We start from the raw sequence: 18625 nt of genomic DNA on the forward strand, positions 1-18625 counted from the left end.
TCAAGGCCATTCTGACCAGTAACTTGCAGTGTGTTAGCAGAGACCCAGAGGAGAGAGAAGATGGGGAGCGATAATGGATTCTTAGAGGAGAGAATGACCCAGCTGGGTTTTGAAGTGTGTGTAGGAGTTTTCCAGGGAGATGGGGGTCAGGGAAGAGCACGGGCCTCAATGTTAAGACAGAGCAGTAAGAAAGCCAAACAAGATCGGGGAGCGGGATGAACCCTTTGGGAGCTGAGGGCTGGCTGGGTGAGGCTGGAAGAGAGGATGGACCCTCCACGGGCACCAGGCGGCCGTGAGCTCTCCCTACACCCTGCATCTGTGCCACTGGCCTGCAGAGAAGACAGAGGTGCCAAGTGGTGTGGCTGACACGTGTGTCTCCCCACTGCCCCCTCCGCCCATATCACTCTGGTCTGACCGCAGCTGAGGGAGGTCCCATGGGATCCTGGTGGCACCAGCAGGCATGGCCAACCCCTGGTGGCTGGTGTGGCGAGCACCACATGACCCATCCTGGATTCCAGGTGGGGGCTGGCCTGCCTGGGAGGGAGGCCCCGCCCAGAAGACGCTTTGCTGGCCCAACACTGCCACCTGCCTGGCGGCATCAGTACTACATCCCAGGCGCCAGGCTGAACCCCATGGGGCTCCAGAGCCCTCTGTTCCTTTCGCAGCACAGCACAGGTGCGCAGGGTAAACGTAGAGCTCCAGGGAGGCTAGGCAGGGTCCCCTGAGGATGCAGACCTCTCCCCACGCCCAGGTCCACACCCTGGGGAGATGGGGTGCTGGGCTGACCACCAGCTCAAAGGTTGGGCAGGGAATGGCAATTTCTGCCTCCAGGGGACCCTGCTTCTCTTCTCAGCCGCCTGCCCCCTCATCCTGCAAGCACGTCCACAGCAAAGAATCGCAGCCTCTCTGGAGCTCTGGCTCTGCTCCTGAAGAGCAGGACTCCTGTCTGAGACATGTTCTACCAAGACGGCAAGACGCCAACTGGCAGCTGCCTCAAGACCCAAGCTGGGAGGGTTGTTTTCCCTTCTGCCACGTAGTCAAAGTGATGGCAAAGGGTCTGTTTGTTCCCTCACATGGTGTGGGGAGGGATACTTTTTAACATATTTAACCGTTAAGAGCTGATGATGGCCGTCTTGGACACCGTCACCACGGGTGTAAATATGTGATACCCGCCTAATGGGGGTGAAAATTCAACACTCTCACCATGGCTGTGACTGTTCCGGGTCCACAGTGACATCCTTACCGTGCGTGTAAATATTCGCCTGGGGATGTGCCCTTGTCCCCAGCAGGGTTACACTCCCCCCACCCGCCGCCCCGTCGCCTGCCTTCCTGGCCGCCAGGTCCGAGATAGAGAAGGAGCCTCCGTAACGCGAGTATAATTTGCTTTTTAATGAGAAGAACGTGTGTAAATGACAGGACGCCACCGCCGTGCGTCCATCAGATTCATTCTGCCCAAGGAAGGGGGGAGGGAGGACGCGGGGTGGGGGGTGGGGGGCTCGGGAGCCGGCAGCCCCCCCCACCTCGGTCCTGCGACGATGGGTCACCGACTGTCGGCCTGCGCACGCCTCTTGAACGGTAAGCAGAGATGGAAAGCACAGCAGCAATAATACTGGGTAAGTCCTTCCTTGCTTAAAACATCTGAATTAATTCATTGAAGGTATCAAAAATATACCCTGTAAACCAATATATCATTTACACCTGCCTTTCCTTCCCACCGCTGCGGCAACGATGTGTGAAAAACACAGTCCAGTTCCTCGGAGCAGCCGCTCGCCCCAGGCCGCACCTGGCCCTGCGGCCCGCCCGTCTGGCCTGACGTGGTTTCCAGCGCTCTCGTCGGCTGGGGCAGCCCATGGGGACCGGGACAGGAGCGCTGGGGCCTGGACAGGGCCTGTGTCCGTCTGTCCAGAGTGCTAAGCGGGATGGGGGCCGGGGGGGGTGCGGGGGCTGCGAGCTCAGGTTAGACTTTGGTTCCAAATGCGTTAAGGGGGGAGGCGGTGGCGCGGGAGGTGCGTGGTCGTCCTGCTTTGGGTCCCTGGCCGCCCCGGCTGCGCGCGTGTGGCCGCCACACGCCTGCCGTGCCCCCTCCCTGGCCCCTCCCCTCCCGAGCACCAGGTAAACATCCCCTGAGTAAGGTCACTGCACAGGGCCAGCCGGGGCGGGAGTCGTAGTTAAGGCTTTAGACAGGCAAGGATGCCGGCTCTGGACGGACGGACGGACGGGCGCACAGGCAGACTCAGGGGCTCCTTCCTCGGCGGGGGGAGTCGGCGGCCGCCCGCTCCTCGCCCCGCTGCTCCGGCCGCGTGCCGCCCCCTCCCCGTTCTGACGGTCACTCGCTGTCGGAGAGCGTCTCGTACTGCGAGCAGAGCAGCGGCTTGGGCTCCTCGTCCCAGGCGTGGTGGGGGCCGGCCAGGGGCCCGCTGCCCGCAGGGAGGCCGGGCGGGGGCGGGGAGGCCATGACCCCGGCCTGCAGCCGCATGATCAGGGGGTTGTAGGGGAACGGTGTGGACCCTGCCGGAGAGACCGGGAGAGACGCCCCGGAGGCCCCGGTGAGCCTGGCGGCCCCCGTGGGCCCACCCACCTGCCACCCGGGGAACTGGGGCCTCGGCCTCCTGCGTCCCCGCCCCTCCTAGCTCCTGGAAGGCTTCTCAAACCGCCCACCTGGCCTCCCCTCCATCGCTCCCACCCACGCGTGCCCGACAGCCTCTCGCCCGGCCCAGCAGGAGCCTCCTCGCTGTGCCTGCCCTTGCGCCCGGGTCTGTCCCGCACCTCCTCAGGGACCTCCTTTGCACCCACAGAGAAATCGGGGGCTCCCCTGCGACCCGCCCACGCCCACGGGACCAGCCCCTGCCCACGAGCCTCTCTCTGAACGTCCTGAATCCGGCGTCCTCTCTCCAATCCCGCCCCTTCCCGCTACCTGGGCCCTCACGAGGAGCGTCCCGACCGTCTCCGAGCCCCAGTTCAGCTGGTCGGGGCCCCGGGCGATTTTCTCAGAACAGGCCTGACCGGGCGCTCTGCACCCCGTAGGTGCTCGGGCAGCCGGCTGGGCCCACCTGCCCGCCCCGGTGCCCACCTGCGGACGAGGGCCGGTCCTCCCACACGCGGTTGGTCAGCGGGGTCCGGCGGTTGCAGTCCCCCTCCGAGTGCACCGAGGAGACGGAGGGTGGCCGGTCCCCAGACGCCAGGCCCGGGGCCGGGGACTTGGCTTTTCGGCTGCTGGGTCTGCCAGAGACTTTGGCCTTCCCGCCGCCACCTGCAGGGGGACACAAGGGAAGGGGCCGCGTTGGACGGGGAGGACAGCGCTCAGGCTGTGGGGGTGAGGGGTGGGCCAGGCCCTGGCTCCCTGCTTCCCAGGCCCCTCAGAGAGCGAGAATAGCAGCTCAGCCCCCTGGGAGGCCAAGGAGTCGACCAGAGAGCAAGACCCAGCCGTGAGCCTGGATTCAGAGGGGGTTTCTACTAGGGGAGTGGGGAGAACTGTTTGCTGAGTCCCCTCAAGCTGCCCTGAGGCCCACCTACGCACCAGGGGCGGACACCCCAAGCACGAAGCCTCAGGCCTCTGGCGTGACCCGGACCATCGCCCCAGGACTGTGCCGGGCCCGGACAGGCGACAGGCCCTCTGCAGAGAAGCCGGGACCCCTGAGGCCAGGCCTGGGCCCTCATTCAGTCCAGAAACTTCCTGCGGCCACGGTGTCCAGATCAGAAAAATGGCTCAAGATCTCTCTGCTCTGATATGCAGAGTGCTGATTCGGGACCCAGGGCAGAGGGCGAGCCGGCCCGTCTGGTTTCCCTGACCCATCTGAGTTTGGTTCTGGTGCACAGACACGGGTCCCCCCCCCGCATCAGGCCCGAGGGCCAGCCGTGGACACGCGTGGTGGCTGCAGCGGACGCTGAGCCCACCGGCGCAGCTGCCGTGAGCCCAGGGGTACCCCCTGACCCACGCAGAGACGGTGGGTCCTCGTTCCGGCCTGATCTCCCCCAAAGAGACACAAGACGGGCCGGGACGTGGGCATCCCCCGTGTCCAGCGGGGGAGGAAGGCTGGCCAGGGCTCGGGCAGCGGCCTGAGTGGTTTTAGGAACGCGGCAGCTCCTTCGGGCCCCGTGGGCGAGGGCGGACTGGGGCGACGCGGACACCTGGGGGGTGCCCGCCCAGCTTGGGGTCAGCCAGCTCCAGGACCACGTCAAACACGCACAGAAACAGTCACAAGCTCCAAAGCTGGAGAGGGGGCTGGTCAGAGGAACGTGGGGGCGGCGGGAGGATTAATGACACCGGGGCGGGGACAGACGGGGCGGGCGGGCGGGGGGGGGGCTGGAGGGCCGAGGCGGAGGAGCCCGCAGACCTGGCGAGGTGAGTGCGTGTTCGCTCCGTCCGTCGGCAGCGGTTACGGGCATAGCAGCGGGCAGGCTGGCACTGGCATTCAGAGGGTTAAAAGCATTGGCGCTGAGCGGGTGGTCCTCCCACTGATCATATTTACCCATGAGCGCCTTTCTAATAATGGCCTCCAGCCCCATGTTGGTGCTGGCATGCTCCTGCACCGCCTGGCTTCTGCAGGTCATGAGGCCTGGGAGAGAGACACACACACACACAGGGGGCCGGAGGGGCCAGAGGGACAAGGGGGAGGGAGGGAGGGAGAAGCAGAGAGGGGGGGAGGGAGGAGAAGAGAGAATACACAGTGAGCACATTTCGGCAAAGCGACGAGTCTCCGTTTCCCTGTCTGCCCCCCTGGTTCTCCCTGCAGGGCGATGGGGCGGGAGGGCTCCCTCTGACTGGGGCCCTGGAAGCTCGCAGGAATTCCCGGTGGGGATGAGGCGGGCTTGGGGAGGTTAAATGACCGCCCCTCAAGCCTCCTTCCTACTCTGCCCTCTGGGAGATCAGAAGCCCCTTCTGGATCCCGAACCCCAGCTGGGGCGGCTGCTCTTTTAAAAATCCAGGTGGCCTTAAAGAGGGAGCGGGGGTGGGATCAGAGGGTCGCCTTATTTGGGGGGAGGGGTGCTGGGAAACTAGGTCAAGCCAGAGCTCAGTGCTGGGTGCTGGGGGTGGTGCTGAGGGGGTCGACCCCGGTTCCCAGGGGCTGCTGGGAGGGACGGGGGGTGGGGGGAAGGTGGCCAGATGGTCCTCTAGCTGCCCCCACCTGCAAGGCCTGGGACCCTCAAGCCCCCCGCCTGCACCCCGAGCTGGGCCTAACTCTCCTCCCACCCCCTCTCCCCGCCCGGGAGCCACAAGGAGAAAGAGGTGCAGAGACGGACGGTGAGGGGGGGTCGCAGCCATGCAGTTACGGTGCGTGCGGGGGTCAGGGCAGAGCTGGAGACAATCGCGTGGCCGCCCCCGGCCCGGCCACCCTGGCACGAAGAAGTCCGATCAACAACCGCCCCTCACGATCCTCCCAGACACCCACTGTGAAGTCACGCCAGTTACGCCTCTTTTTCAGTGTGTTTACCAGGTTTTCTGTCTCTCTCTTGTTGTCTTGTGAACCATTTTGGGGATTTTTGCAAACCCTGGGGAATGAGCCTCTTTTCGGCATTTTTGTGAGACCAGACTTTGCTTCCGAAAACCTCTGACGAAGCTCTTTGCCTGCCACTGGGCAAAATTTTCATGAATTTTAAAACTTCTGCTCCGAGCCAGCTGTATGGTTACCAAGTGGCCAAAGAACAGGTCTTGCCAACCCCTAACTCATCTGTAAACGGGACCGACGGCTTCTTGGGAGGCTCAGAACAACACGGCAGCTTCTAAAATCACACTTTGAAAGCGACTATTTGTTGTCTACATTTTCTTTTTCCCTTCTTCCTTTTAGTTTCAGACTCATTCACAGCCATAGGACCCCTTGACATTTTCTAAGCCGTGTCTTGGCCATGTTTCATCAGCACTTAAAAAAAGCCATGTCCATCAGGAAAAAAGCAAAATTTCTAGCAGGGGTGGGTGCTGGGTTGCGGGAGGGGGAGGTGCGTGGGGAGGGAAGCATTTATGATCCTACAAACTAAAACACTGGGAAGTGGAAAAAAGATGTGAGGGATGCAGGTCATGATGGTTCCTTGGCAGTTTAGCATCCCACGATCACAGACGTTCCTGAGCCTGCCACCCAAGGTCATGGGGTCCATGGTCTGTCGGTACTAGGCAGGAAGCTGACCACCTCCGGTCCTAAAGCAGGGGCTAAAGCAGCAGAGACCGGGGTCTGGGGGAATATTTTGCGTGTGGACTAAACTGCTTTGAAAAAAAGTTGAATCTAATTTATATACAAGTCTTCACATAAATCTTCCTTGTAGCGCATGGATGTCTACCCACACATGCACCTGTGTGTCTTAGCATCTGGGTCAAGGTTCGGAACATCCTGAAACCATTCGTTTCTGACCATCTTGTTGTTTTGACCGAAGGGTCTCCTCCCTGTTGCCTGAGGCGCGGCAAAGCTCCCGGGGTCTAGTCTCCGGGTGGACAGACACTCCCCAGTCAGGACCCCCACTCGGAGGCCCCGTGGCCCCCTGATGAAATCCAGCGGCTGCCTTCTGCTCACCGCATTCCCAGAGCTGTAATGGCTCCCAGGGAAGCTCAGCACGTCACATGCGCCCCCCATCGCAAGACACCACAGGTCCTCCCTACAGTGCACAGGCCGCCCTTGGAGGGTCAGCCCCGTCTGCTCTGGGCTCCGTGGCGTCACACCGGACACAAAGCACTTCCCCAAAGCCCCGCCCCAGTCCTTCCATGGAGGCAGCAGAAATGCACAGTGTGGCCCCTACCGGAGGCTGGGGGTCCAACCCCAAGGGTTCCAAAACATCACAGAAGGCTTAAGTATCAGCTCAAATGTGTGTGTGAATTTTACACTCATCTCTGGAATACATCTGCACTGTTTCCCCAGCTCCCTGGATGGAATTTTCAAGTAAAACTGATGCTCTATCTATAAAAAATGCCCACGTGGACCATGCACACACAGGTCCACTCCGCATCCACATGCTCGACTCTCCATCCGAGATCCCAGCAGACAGTTTCTGGAGAGTTGTGTTTGGTTCTAATACTGTACTAAATGCACCAGGAGGCCTTGAAGTTGAACTCCAAACAGACACTCCTCGCCAGGCCCCGCCGGCCTTTTGTGTGTGTCTGCATTGCCACTGCAGGGTTTGTTTAGACCAGAGGGAGGGACACACTTGAGCCGAGAAAGGCCGCCTGTCACCATGGCTACGGCTGATGTGGGGCCCAGTGACCTCCGAGGCCTCACTCCCGAGACTCCTTCCGGGTCCAGACACCCAGCTTGACCTCCCGGGGCGCACAGTGATGGGGGAGGGGCAGGTGGGAGCGGGGCCGGCGGCCGAGCAGCCCGGGATGAACGGTTACCTGCTCCGGTGATGGCGGGCATGTTGAAGATCTCCGTCCCGGGCTGGCCGATATCTGGAGGGGGGACGATGAGAAGGGTGAGGCCCACGGGCCCCCAGGTCCCAGAAATCACCTGCCCCCTGCTACCCTCTGTCTGGTCTAGGCAAGGCGTACCACCTGGGAGCCTGCGCAATGCAGACGGACTCAGCAGGGCTGGGGCAGGGCCTGAGATTCTGCATTTCGAGCCAGCTTGCTGGGGCTGCTGACCTGCTGGCCGGGGCACGGCACTTGGCAAGGTTCTGGACTTAGCAGCCTGGGCCAGTGACTGTCTGTAAGGCTGCGACTCCAGCCCCAGAGAGAGAAAAGCCTCTGCAAGGTCCCCAAGTTCCCCCCGCTAGTGAGCTTTCTGAAGCCGGGGATGTGATGATGCTTCACTCATTCGTTCACCCGCTCGTGTGTTCTCCTGAGCATCTGCCACGTGCCTGGCACGTGCTAAGGGTGGGGAGCTAAGCTAGGATTTGTGTCCAGTAACTCCATAAATGGGGGAAAAAAAATCACAAACGTGAGAAGCATCGTGAATGGGGGATTACGGGGGTCCTTGTATGGGCATGACCCCAACGCCTGGCGCCTGGTGTGAACAGATCCGTTCACGCCAATTATTCCCTGAGCATCCCGTGTGTTGGGCACCATTCTGGGCACTACACTCTGTGCCAGCCCAGCCAGTGCCTACGGCAAAAAGAGAGACCCACCCAGGCTCCCTGAACGTAAGGTGATGGGTCAGTAGGGGAGCTGGTCAGCCGGTCCACCCGGCCGTGCTGGCCCCCCAGACTCCGGCTGCCCCACTCCCGGGGAGGGCGGGCCTCTTACTGTATTCTGGCTCGTTCCGGTTGTGGGTGTTCAGCTTCTTGTTGATCTCCTGTTTCTTAGACTTGACCATGGCTGAGTTGCTCTCGGTCAGCTTGCTGAAGAAGGCCGGTGGCTGGCTGGTGTTGCCTGGGGATTTGGAGCCCATCCTGCTGCGAGGATCAGACACCCCGGGTCAGTTCACCTGGCGCTGAGCTTGCACACCCTTGACGATGGGGTGCTCACCACCTGAGCTTCTTTGGAAATTCGGAATGAAGCTTCTCCCACCCCGTGCCTGCTGCCCCCATCTCTCAGCGACCATGTCTCCCAAAATCTCTCTGTGGTTCACCCATTTTTGGGCTCAGGGTATCTCTGGAGGGCTCCAGTTGCTCTGGTGGGCCACACCTGTCAACCTGCAACAGCTGGACCCCCCAGAAAGGGCCTTGGGAACCAAAGCGGGCTCAGATCACATCTTTCCCTGAGGTCAGGGGGCTTTTCGCTCTGCCTCCATCCCCTCCCCAGGCCCCAGTTTGGTCCAGTACATTTAGTTCTTTATTTCTCAGATCCTCAAGGGCCGGCCACAGGGACCCGGCCTGAGCTGAGAGACCCCAGCCCAAGGCTCAGGAAGCTGCCATGGAGGTCCCCCAAGTTTTGACCTTGTTTAGCAGGTCTGAGGCCCCCGGCTGCACCCCAAAGCCCTTGTCAAGCCCCCAACTGCAGAGCAGTGAACCGAGGCCACAGGTGGACAAAGGCCCGAGTCCTGAGCGTCCCAGGAAGGGGAGGGGCTGCTGCGAAGGTACCTGGACTCTGCCTGCTCCCCGTCCCGGTACAGCAGCGGGTACATGGTGCTCCGGGGATGCCCGGGCTCTGTCATGCCCTCCGGCGGGGAGACAGGTTCGATACCATCCTCGCTGCTGCCCAGGGCTGACGTCTTGCTTGGCTCTGGAGACCTGGGCAGAGAGATGGTCCCAGTAGTGGTCAGAGCTCAGAGCTCTCCCTCTTGAAGGGGGTGCATCCCTCCCTCCACTCCCCCTTCCCCCGCCCCAAGCCCTGCCTCACTCTAAACCAGGGCTTAGCAAGCTTCTCCTGTAAAGGGGCAGACAGTACACATTTCAGGCGTTGTGGGCCACTTCTGGTCTCTGCTATACATTCTTCTTCTTTTTTAAATAACCCTTTGAAAATGTAAAATCATCTTGAGCTCACGGACGCTGCAAGAATAGGCTGCGGGCTGGATTTGGCCTGTGGGTGGCACCCTGTTGAACCCTGGCTGCATGCCCATGCCAGGGACCCCGCTGTTCCCCCAAAGACACCCCGCTGTCTCCCCACCGCTGTGCGCCATCGGGAATGGCGCCTTCATCCTAGAGCGGGGGGCCCTGCCCACTCCTCTCCTCTCCGACCCTGGGGCCCCCAGGGGTAACCAGGAGTGCGAGCGGGTACGTGCCCGCGGGGAGGCAGCTCTCAAATCACACAGCTCTGCTTCGCATCCCAGCTCGGCCGCTTACTGGCTGTGTCCCTGTGGGCAAGTGAATTCCCTTCTCCATGCCTCACTTTCTTCATCTGCGACGTGGGCTAACACTGCCTACACTTGCCGCGGTTGGGGTGAGGATCCTGGTTAACGTGCATGAAGCGCTTAGCTCGGTGCCTGGAACCCCCGGGGTGTGGTGTCTGTATCAGCCGTTGCCCGGCTGTGCCATGACCTTGAGCAAAGTCCCCGGTCTCCCCGACCCTTGCTTTCTCATCTGTGCGATGGCTCCAGGCGGGCCTCACATTTCGCTGGGCTCAACCGTCCAGCAGCAGACGCCGAATGACGCCCTTTTGGAGGTGAGCAGCCGGGGGCACCCTGTCTCCCACCCCCGCTCACCTCTTGCCCCCTTCACTGTGGGGTGAGCCGCGGGCCGGGGCGCCATGGTCCGGGGGTGGGAGGTAGAGATCACTGGGCGGGCGGCGAAGGTCCAGCACGGGGCAGCTGGCTCCGGGGAAGGAGTAGAGGGGGGCGGGGAGGGGCGCGCTGAGCTGCTGCGGGTGGTGCCGCGTGTAGTCCTGCGTGATGACCTCCTGCAGGCCAAGGGTCGGGGGAGAGGGGCAGCGTCAGGTGCCAGCCATCTGCCAGAACCTTCCCGATGGGGTGAGGGCTGGGCTGAGTGTTAGGGGCAGAACCCTGGGGCTTGGTGCTGGGCTCCCGGGTGCTCCAGGCCCGCCCGCAGCAGCCTCAATGCCCCCAAGGGCACGGGGTGGGGGGGGTCTGGCCAGAGGTCGCCCGCTGGGCCCCCAGGCGGGTCGGACGCCCCGGCCAGCATGTGTAAGATACGGGTCGCGGGCTCACGCACCCGAGGCTGCATCAGCTGGAGGAGGCGGTGGCCACGGCACCGGAGTTTGAGACTCTGGGACCCCAGGCATGGCTTGCCCTTGCCAACCCCCAGATCCCTGGCTCACGCCACCAGGACTCAGCTTACCCACCAGACGGTGTGTGGACCCTCCCCCTGCTTCCTAGGGCCTGGTCCCGCCCCGGGTGCAAAGGCAATGAGGAGGGGGCAGAGAAGGGGTAGTTACACTGATGTGCTGGGCCAGGGTGACCACCCGCTGGTGACCTTTGACCCCCGGGGTGGTCTGGAGCAGCGGGCTGGACGAGGGCTGGCTCTCAGGCAGCGGCCGCAGGTGTGGGAGGTGTGCCGCCTCGCCGCTGAGCTTCCCCGGGCCTGCGGGCAGAGCAGAGCTGGTCAGGGTGTGGCTGGGGTGGGCGAGACATGTGCTGTCCTCAAATCCCGGCTCTGCCCTTTGAGCTGTGGCACAGGACCGATTCCTTCACCTCCGAGTGCCTCCGTGTCCCCATCTGTGCGATGGGGTGATGACTGTCTCTGACTCACGGGGCTGTGGGGGGGGGGGGGGTGCGGGGGCGGGGGGGCCCTACCTGGCTGCGTGTGCCGCGGGTCCCCCTCCACGTGGCTCTTGTCGAGCTCCTCCAGGTGCTTGGGGAGCCCCTTGTCACGAGTCAGGCTGGGCGAGCTCACGGGGCTGACAGGCTCCACCCCGTCAGGGCTGTAGCTGCCGCCGTGGTAACCTGCAGCCGGGTGAGGCCTCAAGTCAGGCCAACGCCAGGGCCAGGCGGCCCCTCCCAGCCCGCCCTTGCACGCTGGCCGCGTCCCCCAGGCTGGGGGTGGGGGTTTGGAAGGATGGAGAGAGGAAGTGAGCCAGAGTGGGGGCGCATTGAGAAAGGGGGGAGGGGCCTACAGGCAGAGGACTGTAGAGAGAGACGGATGGAGGAGAAGCAGCAGAGAATGGGACACACAGGCAGACAGGCGGAGGGAGATGGAGAGAGACCCAGAGAGAGTGAAAGCTGGACAGCGACACAGGTGAGAAAAGGGACAGAGACAGAGCCAGGCGGTGGGGGCAGGGCACCACCACCTGGGGGGCTGGGGGAGAGTAAGATGGGGAGGATGAGTCTCTGGGAAGGGCATATAGGGGCAGCGGATGGAAGGCGAGGGAGTGAGGTTGCTGGGAGGTGTTGGTGGGGAGCGACACTCAGGTCCCAGTGTCCCCGCCTGGGCCACAGCCCCTGCAGCTCCTGCTCCGGCACAGAGGAGCCCTGAGCTGGGGCCGGAGGTGGGAGGCAAGGCACGGAAGACTCCCCTCTTCCCCAGGGGTTGCTGGCTGGCGGGTCGGCAAGGGGGCCACGGGGCAGAGCATCCCCAAGACCCCCTCACCACCTGCGCAGGATGCAGGGGTCAGGTTCCCAGCTCCTCCTGGAAAGTGGGGGTGCCCCCTCCTCTCCCCGTCTTCTCCCCACTGTACGCCTTGGGGAGGGGGGCGTCCTCCAAACCACGCAGGGCAGCAGGCAAAGGCATCGGCCTGAGCCCCTCCGCAGCCCCGCTCCCCGAACAAAGGCGCGAGGGGGGAGATGGGAGGCGCGGCTGAAGTCGAAATCACAGATCCATTCATTAAAGGAAAAAAAGCGAAAATCCAAAAAAAAAAAAATCATGATAAAACGATGTGCAAATGATGAGGCTGCCCCCACTCAGAGTGGGTGGGCGTGGCTGGAGGAGTCACCAGAGCGTGCAATCGACGGAGACGAGTTCAAAACAAAATACCAAAACCAACGAAAAATGGGGGGAAAAAATAAAAAGCAGAGATCTGAAAATATCTTTAGGCCACAAGACGGGGTGGGTGGGCGGCGGGGCCGGAAGTCTTACCATCGCGAGGGGAGTCGTTGGCCAGCGAACCTCCTTCTCGCGGCCCTTTATCGTGAGCAATTTGACGCATGATAATCGCGTCTATGAAGGTGGCCGCTGTCAGGGTGGTCTTACCCAGAGAACGGAGTTCCAATTCCTGGATGGAAAAGGGTTTACTTTGAGTCTTTTCCCGGTGCAGGTCCGCGGCCGAGGCGGGCGGCGCCGGCTGGTCCGGGCTGGCGTGGTGGGGCGCGAGGCTCTTCGCTGGGGGGCGGGCGATGGCCGCGTGGCCGGAGCCGGGGGGCGCCAGGGGCCGGGGCTCGGAGCCCTTGCCGGGGGAGGAGGCGGGCTCCAGCCCCGCGCGGGCCGGGGGCTTGGCGAGGAACGTGTGGCCGGCGTCGGCTCGGGGCCGCTCGGGCCGGGCCACCCGCGGGGCCTCCTTAGGCAGCAAGACGGGCTCCATGAGGGTGGGGTAGACCCCGTCGAGGGTGCCGCCCAGCGGGCAGTGGGTGGCGGGCGGGAATGTGGCGGCCGGGCGGACAGGCGAGGAGGTGGAGGTGGACCTGGGGTAGGGAGAGAGGAGGGGTCAGCACCGCAGGAGCCGCACCTGAGGCCCGCGGGGCCGACGCAGCGCCCCTCCCCCACTTCGACAGCCTGAGGAGTCACCGCCGCCTGCAAGGGCTCTCACGTTCCCCACTGCTCTCGGGATGAACCCTGCTGACCGTGGCCTGCGAGACCCCGTGCCACGTGGCCTCACCTACCCCGTTCCCCGATCCATCCATCCATCCATCCATCCACCCATCCATCCACCCACCCCACCAGCTCTAAACTTTTTACTGAGCATCTACTATACATCACGCACTGTTCTAGACACCGGGCGCACAGCAGTGCCCGAAACGGACAAGAGTGCCTTGTGTCCTAGGGGAGAGGACAGACTACACACACGTTAATACGATAACAGGATAAATTAAACCCCTATCCGTGTGGCGACTGCTCGAAGGTTACGAGTCGGAAGGAGAGCAAGAGCACAGCAAGGGAACCAACCCTCAGGCAGGGGCTTGGGGGTCTCTCTGAGGGGCTGGCCTGTGAGCTGGGGAGGAAATGAGGGAACCACACCGAGAGTCGGAACACCAAGGGCAAAGGCCCCGAGGGCAGGCCAGTGTGGGTGGTGATTAGAGAGGACAGTGGGGCCCAGCTCTCCTACCTCAGCCACCAGGGGCCACACAGGGCTCCCTGCCGCCTCCTCTGTTTGGAGTGTCCTCACCCTAGCGGGGTGACTCTGGCTACTCTTGAGACTCCCATGCCTCTTCCTCCAGACAGCCTTCCCTGATGACTGCCTCGGTCTAGACCATAAGCCCTACGAAGGCTGGGTTTGCGTCAGCCATCACCGTGTCCCCAACACCTAGCACAGGGCAGGAGGCCCACCACAGGCCCGCCAGGAAAAAGGAATGCACAAATGTACTCTCTCTGACCTTCATAGGGTCAAGGTAATTATCCCTGCTCTGCCGATGAGGACAGGCTTGGACATGAGCTGGCCCGACTCCATCTCTTGCAGTGTTTCTGTCAAGCTCAGCATTTCCATGAGGAAGCCTTGCGCTAACCCTCACTCCCAGGGGTCTTAGCTGCCATTGGGAAAGGGTTTGGTGTTCCTGCTACAGCTTCTCACCGGCAGTTGCTGGTGTAGAGAAGAAATAAGGAGCTCGTGCCTGGGGACCTTGCTCTAAGAGTCAGGTGCTTCTGCTCTTTGTACCTGCTGGAGACCTGACTCAGAATTGTGGTGGGAGAATATGACTTAGAGCAGCCGAATGGAGGGATACTTGCACGAATGGACACTTCATTTTGGAAGAAGCAGCTGCCTCTGAACAGGTCCCAAGGCAGGAAGGGGTATTGCGGAAGCTCTCTCCCCCATCAGGCAGCTCTGGGCTGGGGGTGGGAGGTGGGTCACCAGAGGGCACTTGGGCCTGTTGTGACAGGAAGTGCAGGAAGTGGACTCCAGCAGCGGGGGGAGAGACACATATGGGACCTCTGCAGCTTCTCCCATCTTCAGGGAACCTCTGGACTTCGTCCGGGCAACAGGGACACTACCTCCTCCCTGGAGGGCCCTGCTGAATCCTGGGAGGAGCAGGAAAGCCTCTCCTCACCGCCCTCACTCTGCCTCTCCCGCTCTGATCCACAGACTCCATTCCTGAACTCGACAACCTACCCAGCTACTCACCCATCCACCCATCCAACCCATCAACCATCTACGCGATCAACCATCTACTCATCCATCTACCTACCCAACCCCCCATTCACCTACCGAACTCATCACCTATCCACCTACCCATCTACCCACCCACCTACCTACCTAACCCAACCACCCATCCATCCACACCCAACCCATCATCCTATCTATTCACCCATTTACCCATTCATCCACCTACCTACTCACCCATCTAACCCAACCTCCAACCAATTACCCACCCATCAACTCATCTACCTCCATCCATCCATCCATCCAACCATCCACCCACCCACCACTGTCATCTGCCCATCCACCCACCCACCTACCCATTCATCTAGCTCAGCCACCCATCTGTCTACCACTGACCCACCCACCTATGCATCTACCTGTCATCCATTCACTTACCCACCCAAAATCTATTACCTACATGTCTGTCCATTCATCTATGCACCTACCCATCCAGCTAACCCAATCACCCATCTATTTACCTTCTCACCCACCTACCCATCCATCCACCTACCTGCCCACCCATCACTCAGCCTCCCATTTACCTCCCAACCCATCGGTACGCTTGCGCATCCCCCCACTTGTATCCAGCGACGAGGCACCCTCCCGCCTGTCCCCTCCCCTGTGCCAACCTGGCCCACCTCAGGACCGTGGGCGTGCTGGGCTCCGCAGAGGTGAGGATGCTCTTCATGCCGGTGTTGTGCAGCACGCTGGGCCTCTGCTGGATGGCGTCTTGGGTCCGGGGTGAGATGGGCGAGTGCTGGTGGGAGTGGGAGTGGGAGGCGGGGCGGCTGCTGCCCCCACCCCCGCCGCCACTGCCGCCGCCGCCGCTGCTCTGCTCTGTACCTGGTGGAGACAAGCCATGGTACCAGAGGGGCAGGCCTCATGCGGCCGTGAGGACCCCCGGGGCACGGGCTGGGGCCCCGACGTCCTACCGGGTCTCCAGATGGGCGCGTGCTCCACCGTGGTGCTGGACGTGAGGATGGACTTCTCCCGCTCGCGCTCCCGATCGCGCTCCCGCTCCCGTTCCCTCTCGGACGAGGATGTGGCCGTGGGTTTTGTCAAGTGACTGGGGCCTCCTAGAAACACAAAGCCCTGTGGCTCAGCCCCGGGGACAGGAAGGGACCTGGACTTGTCTTCTGGGGCGGAACAGAGAGGGCAAGGCATCTGTGCGAGCACACCCAGACTCGGGGTGGGGGCGTCACCTGGGGAGAGCGGGGAGCTGCTGAGACGGCCGCTGAAGTGCTGGGGTGCGGTGGGGAGGTAGGCGAGGCGGTCCATGGCGGTGGCTGGCGTGCCTGGTGTCGGGGGCACCAGCACAGGCAGGTGTGGCACTTGGGACAGGTCGATGATGCCTGTGAGAGGAGGTGGGGCCGGGGCTGTAGCGGCGGGGACAGGAGAGGGGCCAGGCTGCCTGCTGGTTGGACCGCCCTCCCCCAGGGGAGCACCGCCCACCCGCTGAGAAGCAGCGCGGCCGGACACTCCCCCCTCGGTCCACGCACGGGGCCCCGCAGGACCCTTCTGTGAGTGCTGGGTACACGCAGCCCCTCCTCTCTTGGCTCCCAAGCCCTGAAGTGGATGTGCTTTGCAGCCGGCACCCTTGCATACCCTGCTGTGCTCTTTCTGCCCCTTTTGTGCGCTCTTGCTGTGCCCTTTTTGCTTTTGACCCTATGCAATCATTTCCTTGTATGTAATCCCCACTGTTTGAAGTACCTAGTCTGACCCGTTTTACCAACTGGACCTTAGCTAGTACTTGGTCGTTCCGGAAGGACATTCCAGAAGTGTTTCCACAGGGCGACTGTAATGAGCATACACAAAGCAACCACGGGCGGCTGCGAGTTAAGGGACCCAGAAGTTCAAACAGCCTCACATTTCCATCAGCTTTTTTTAACTCCAAGGACTGCATATACCAAGAGGACACACAGGCACATGCACGGCCCGTGTGTCATCCGGGATGCGTGCAGCACACACTAGTGTAACCGCCTGCCAGGTCTGTGCGTTGCTCTCGGCATGGGGACACCGCCCGGGCCTCTAAGGTGACCCCCCTAGCTGCCTCGGCAGGGACAGACGCGCTCGCGTGGGCACACACATGTCCTGTGCTCTCAGGAGCCTGATGGGCAATAAGGCCAATTCTGGGGGGAGGGTTCCGCCCCCCCGCGTGCCTGGCAGCGCCCCGCCCCACCCACCTCGCGGGCCGGTGGCGTAGTTAAGCGCCAGCGAGGACTCGCGGGGCGACAGGCCCCTCAGCATGTCGGCTCGCTGGGCCATGGCGGTGGCTGCGTTGTGGTGCATCTGCTGCGAGGTGATGTAGTCGTTGATGATGGTCTGGCGGTTCTCCAGCGCCGCCGTGTCGGGGTAGCCGCGGATGAGGTAAGGCGGGTACAGGTGTGGGTAGGTGGGGTTGGGGGCCAGGTGCCGGGGCAGGTAGTAGGCAGCGGCTGCTGGGAGAAGGGGAGCAAGGTCAGGCCGGCCCATACCTCGGCTGGGAATGCCCCTCCCCCCCGCTCAAAGCCTGCACGGCTTTTCCCAAACACCCCCGACAAAGCAGAACGGAGAGCCTAGAAGCAGAAAAACCCTTGCTCCCCAACACACATGGGGGTGCCTCTGACTGATAATGTTCTTTGGATCGAAATTCCTACAAACACAGGGCCTCCGACACGTGGGTCGCTAAAATGCGTAAGGGCTGCACCCTTCTCAACAGGTGTTCAGATCATGTCCGTTTGGGGACTGCTCACCCTTGAGCCCTCTTTTGATACCTTTGCAATTTTAAAGGCACTGATAAGTTCTGTAGGAAAAGTAAATCCCTGAAAAAAGTTGAACCCAGCGTGTCCCTCAGTCCCCTAAGAGAAATTCTGTTTCTTGGTCTTTTTTTTTTTTTTTTTTTTTTTTTTTTTTTGGCACATGGGCTTAGTTGCTCCGCGGCATGTGGGATCTTCCTGGAGCTGGGATCGAACCCGTGACCTCTGCATTGGCAGGCGGATTCTTAACCACTGCGCCACCTAGGAAGCCCCGAAATTCTGTTTCTTACCTACACTTTTGAAACAATTGCGTTGCTGGGTTCCCCCCACCCCAGCCTCAGTTTCCCCACCTAGTGGAGCCTGGCTGATGCCTGAGGAGCCCTTGGGTGACACGGATGCTGCAGGGTTCCGTGGGCCCGGGACAGTCACCTGCATCCAGAGGGATTCCGCGGGGTATGGAGGTGGGGTCGAAGGCCAGCGGGATGTGGCCGCGGTAGAGGTCCACACCACTCACGCCCCGGAGCAGGTGCTCGTAGGGCGAGATGGGCTGGGGGTGGTGCTCAGGCACGGTGCTGTGTGGGGACTTGGCAATCTCACGGGGTGTGGACGTCAGCTTTCGATCCTGGGATGCCTTGCTGGATGAGAGGCTGCCTGTGGGGACAGGCCAAGTGGGGATGGCGTCAGACCTCTGTGCCACAGGTGTCCCAGCCCCCAACATGGGGGCTGCCGAGGTTAGCGCTTATGGGAAGTCGTTTGGGAGTAGGATCTCTGGGATCCCAGGAAATGGGCCTCTTCATGCGTTTGCCTCTTGTTCATGTCTCCTTCTATTTACTCATTCACTCATCTGCTTCCGTGTTTTAGTTCTTTTTAAAAATTCATTCATTCTCTTTCATTTGTTCCCTTTTTCTTTTTCATTCATTCAATCAAAAACCAACCAAAGCGACTATCACATGCCAAGAGCTTTCTTAAGAGCTCCCCCGACTGAACAAAACAGAAAAATCCTTGTCCCCAAGGGGCTGACATTCAATGCAGGAGACAGATGATCAACTAGTCATCAAAAAAGAATTTCAAAGTAATAAGTTGTCCGAAGAAAAATTTAAAATGTGACAGAATGTGACCAGAATAGTGAAGGGGGGGAGGGTGGTCATAAAAGGCCTCCCTGATGATGTGACATTTGAACAGAGTCCTGAAGGGTGAAAAGAAACAAGTTAGGTAAAGATCTGAAAGGCAGTGGGGGGGGCATTTCAGGCACAGGAAACAGCACGTGCAAAGGTCCTGAGGAAAGAATGAGCTGAGTGTGGTCAAGGAACAGAGATAAGGCAGCAGAAAAAGGAATCAGTGAGATGGAAAGGTG

The 18625-nt window shown here is 61.4% G+C and overlaps 1 protein-coding gene across 26 annotated transcripts in view; it reads right to left on the reverse strand.

The window, feature by feature from the left end:
• Positions 1-1365: 1365 nt before the first annotated feature.
• NCOR2 (nuclear receptor corepressor 2) overlaps positions 1366-18625 on the reverse strand; it is a 225897-nt gene continuing 208637 nt past the window's right edge. For 11 of the 26 annotated variants that reach the window (XM_057746317.1, XM_057746319.1, XM_057746323.1 and 8 more), the window contains 15 exons: positions 17701-17922; positions 16720-16974; positions 15739-15888; positions 15469-15612; positions 15166-15379; positions 12325-12866; positions 11046-11195; positions 10688-10833; positions 9999-10192; positions 8938-9087; positions 8162-8310; positions 7316-7369; positions 4335-4556; positions 3071-3250; positions 1366-2508 (listed from right to left, as the gene is read on the reverse strand). In XM_057746317.1, the coding sequence (XP_057602300.1) occupies positions 2327-2508; positions 3071-3250; positions 4335-4556; positions 7316-7369; positions 8162-8310; positions 8938-9087; positions 9999-10192; positions 10688-10833; positions 11046-11195; positions 12325-12866; positions 15166-15379; positions 15469-15612; positions 15739-15888; positions 16720-16974; positions 17701-17922 (2954 nt within the window). In that variant the 3' untranslated portion in view covers positions 1366-2326. The remainder of the gene's footprint in view (positions 2509-3070; positions 3251-4334; positions 4557-7315; positions 7370-8161; positions 8311-8937; positions 9088-9998; positions 10193-10687; positions 10834-11045; positions 11196-12324; positions 12867-15165; positions 15380-15468; positions 15613-15738; positions 15889-16719; positions 16975-17700; positions 17923-18625) is intronic. The other 15 variants (XM_057746330.1, XM_057746342.1, XM_057746332.1 and 12 more) reach the window with 11 other exon arrangements.

Source organism: Hippopotamus amphibius, chromosome 8 (assembly GCF_030028045.1).
Source record: "Hippopotamus amphibius kiboko isolate mHipAmp2 chromosome 8, mHipAmp2.hap2, whole genome shotgun sequence".
Classification (NCBI taxonomy): Eukaryota; Metazoa; Chordata; class Mammalia; order Artiodactyla; family Hippopotamidae; genus Hippopotamus; species Hippopotamus amphibius.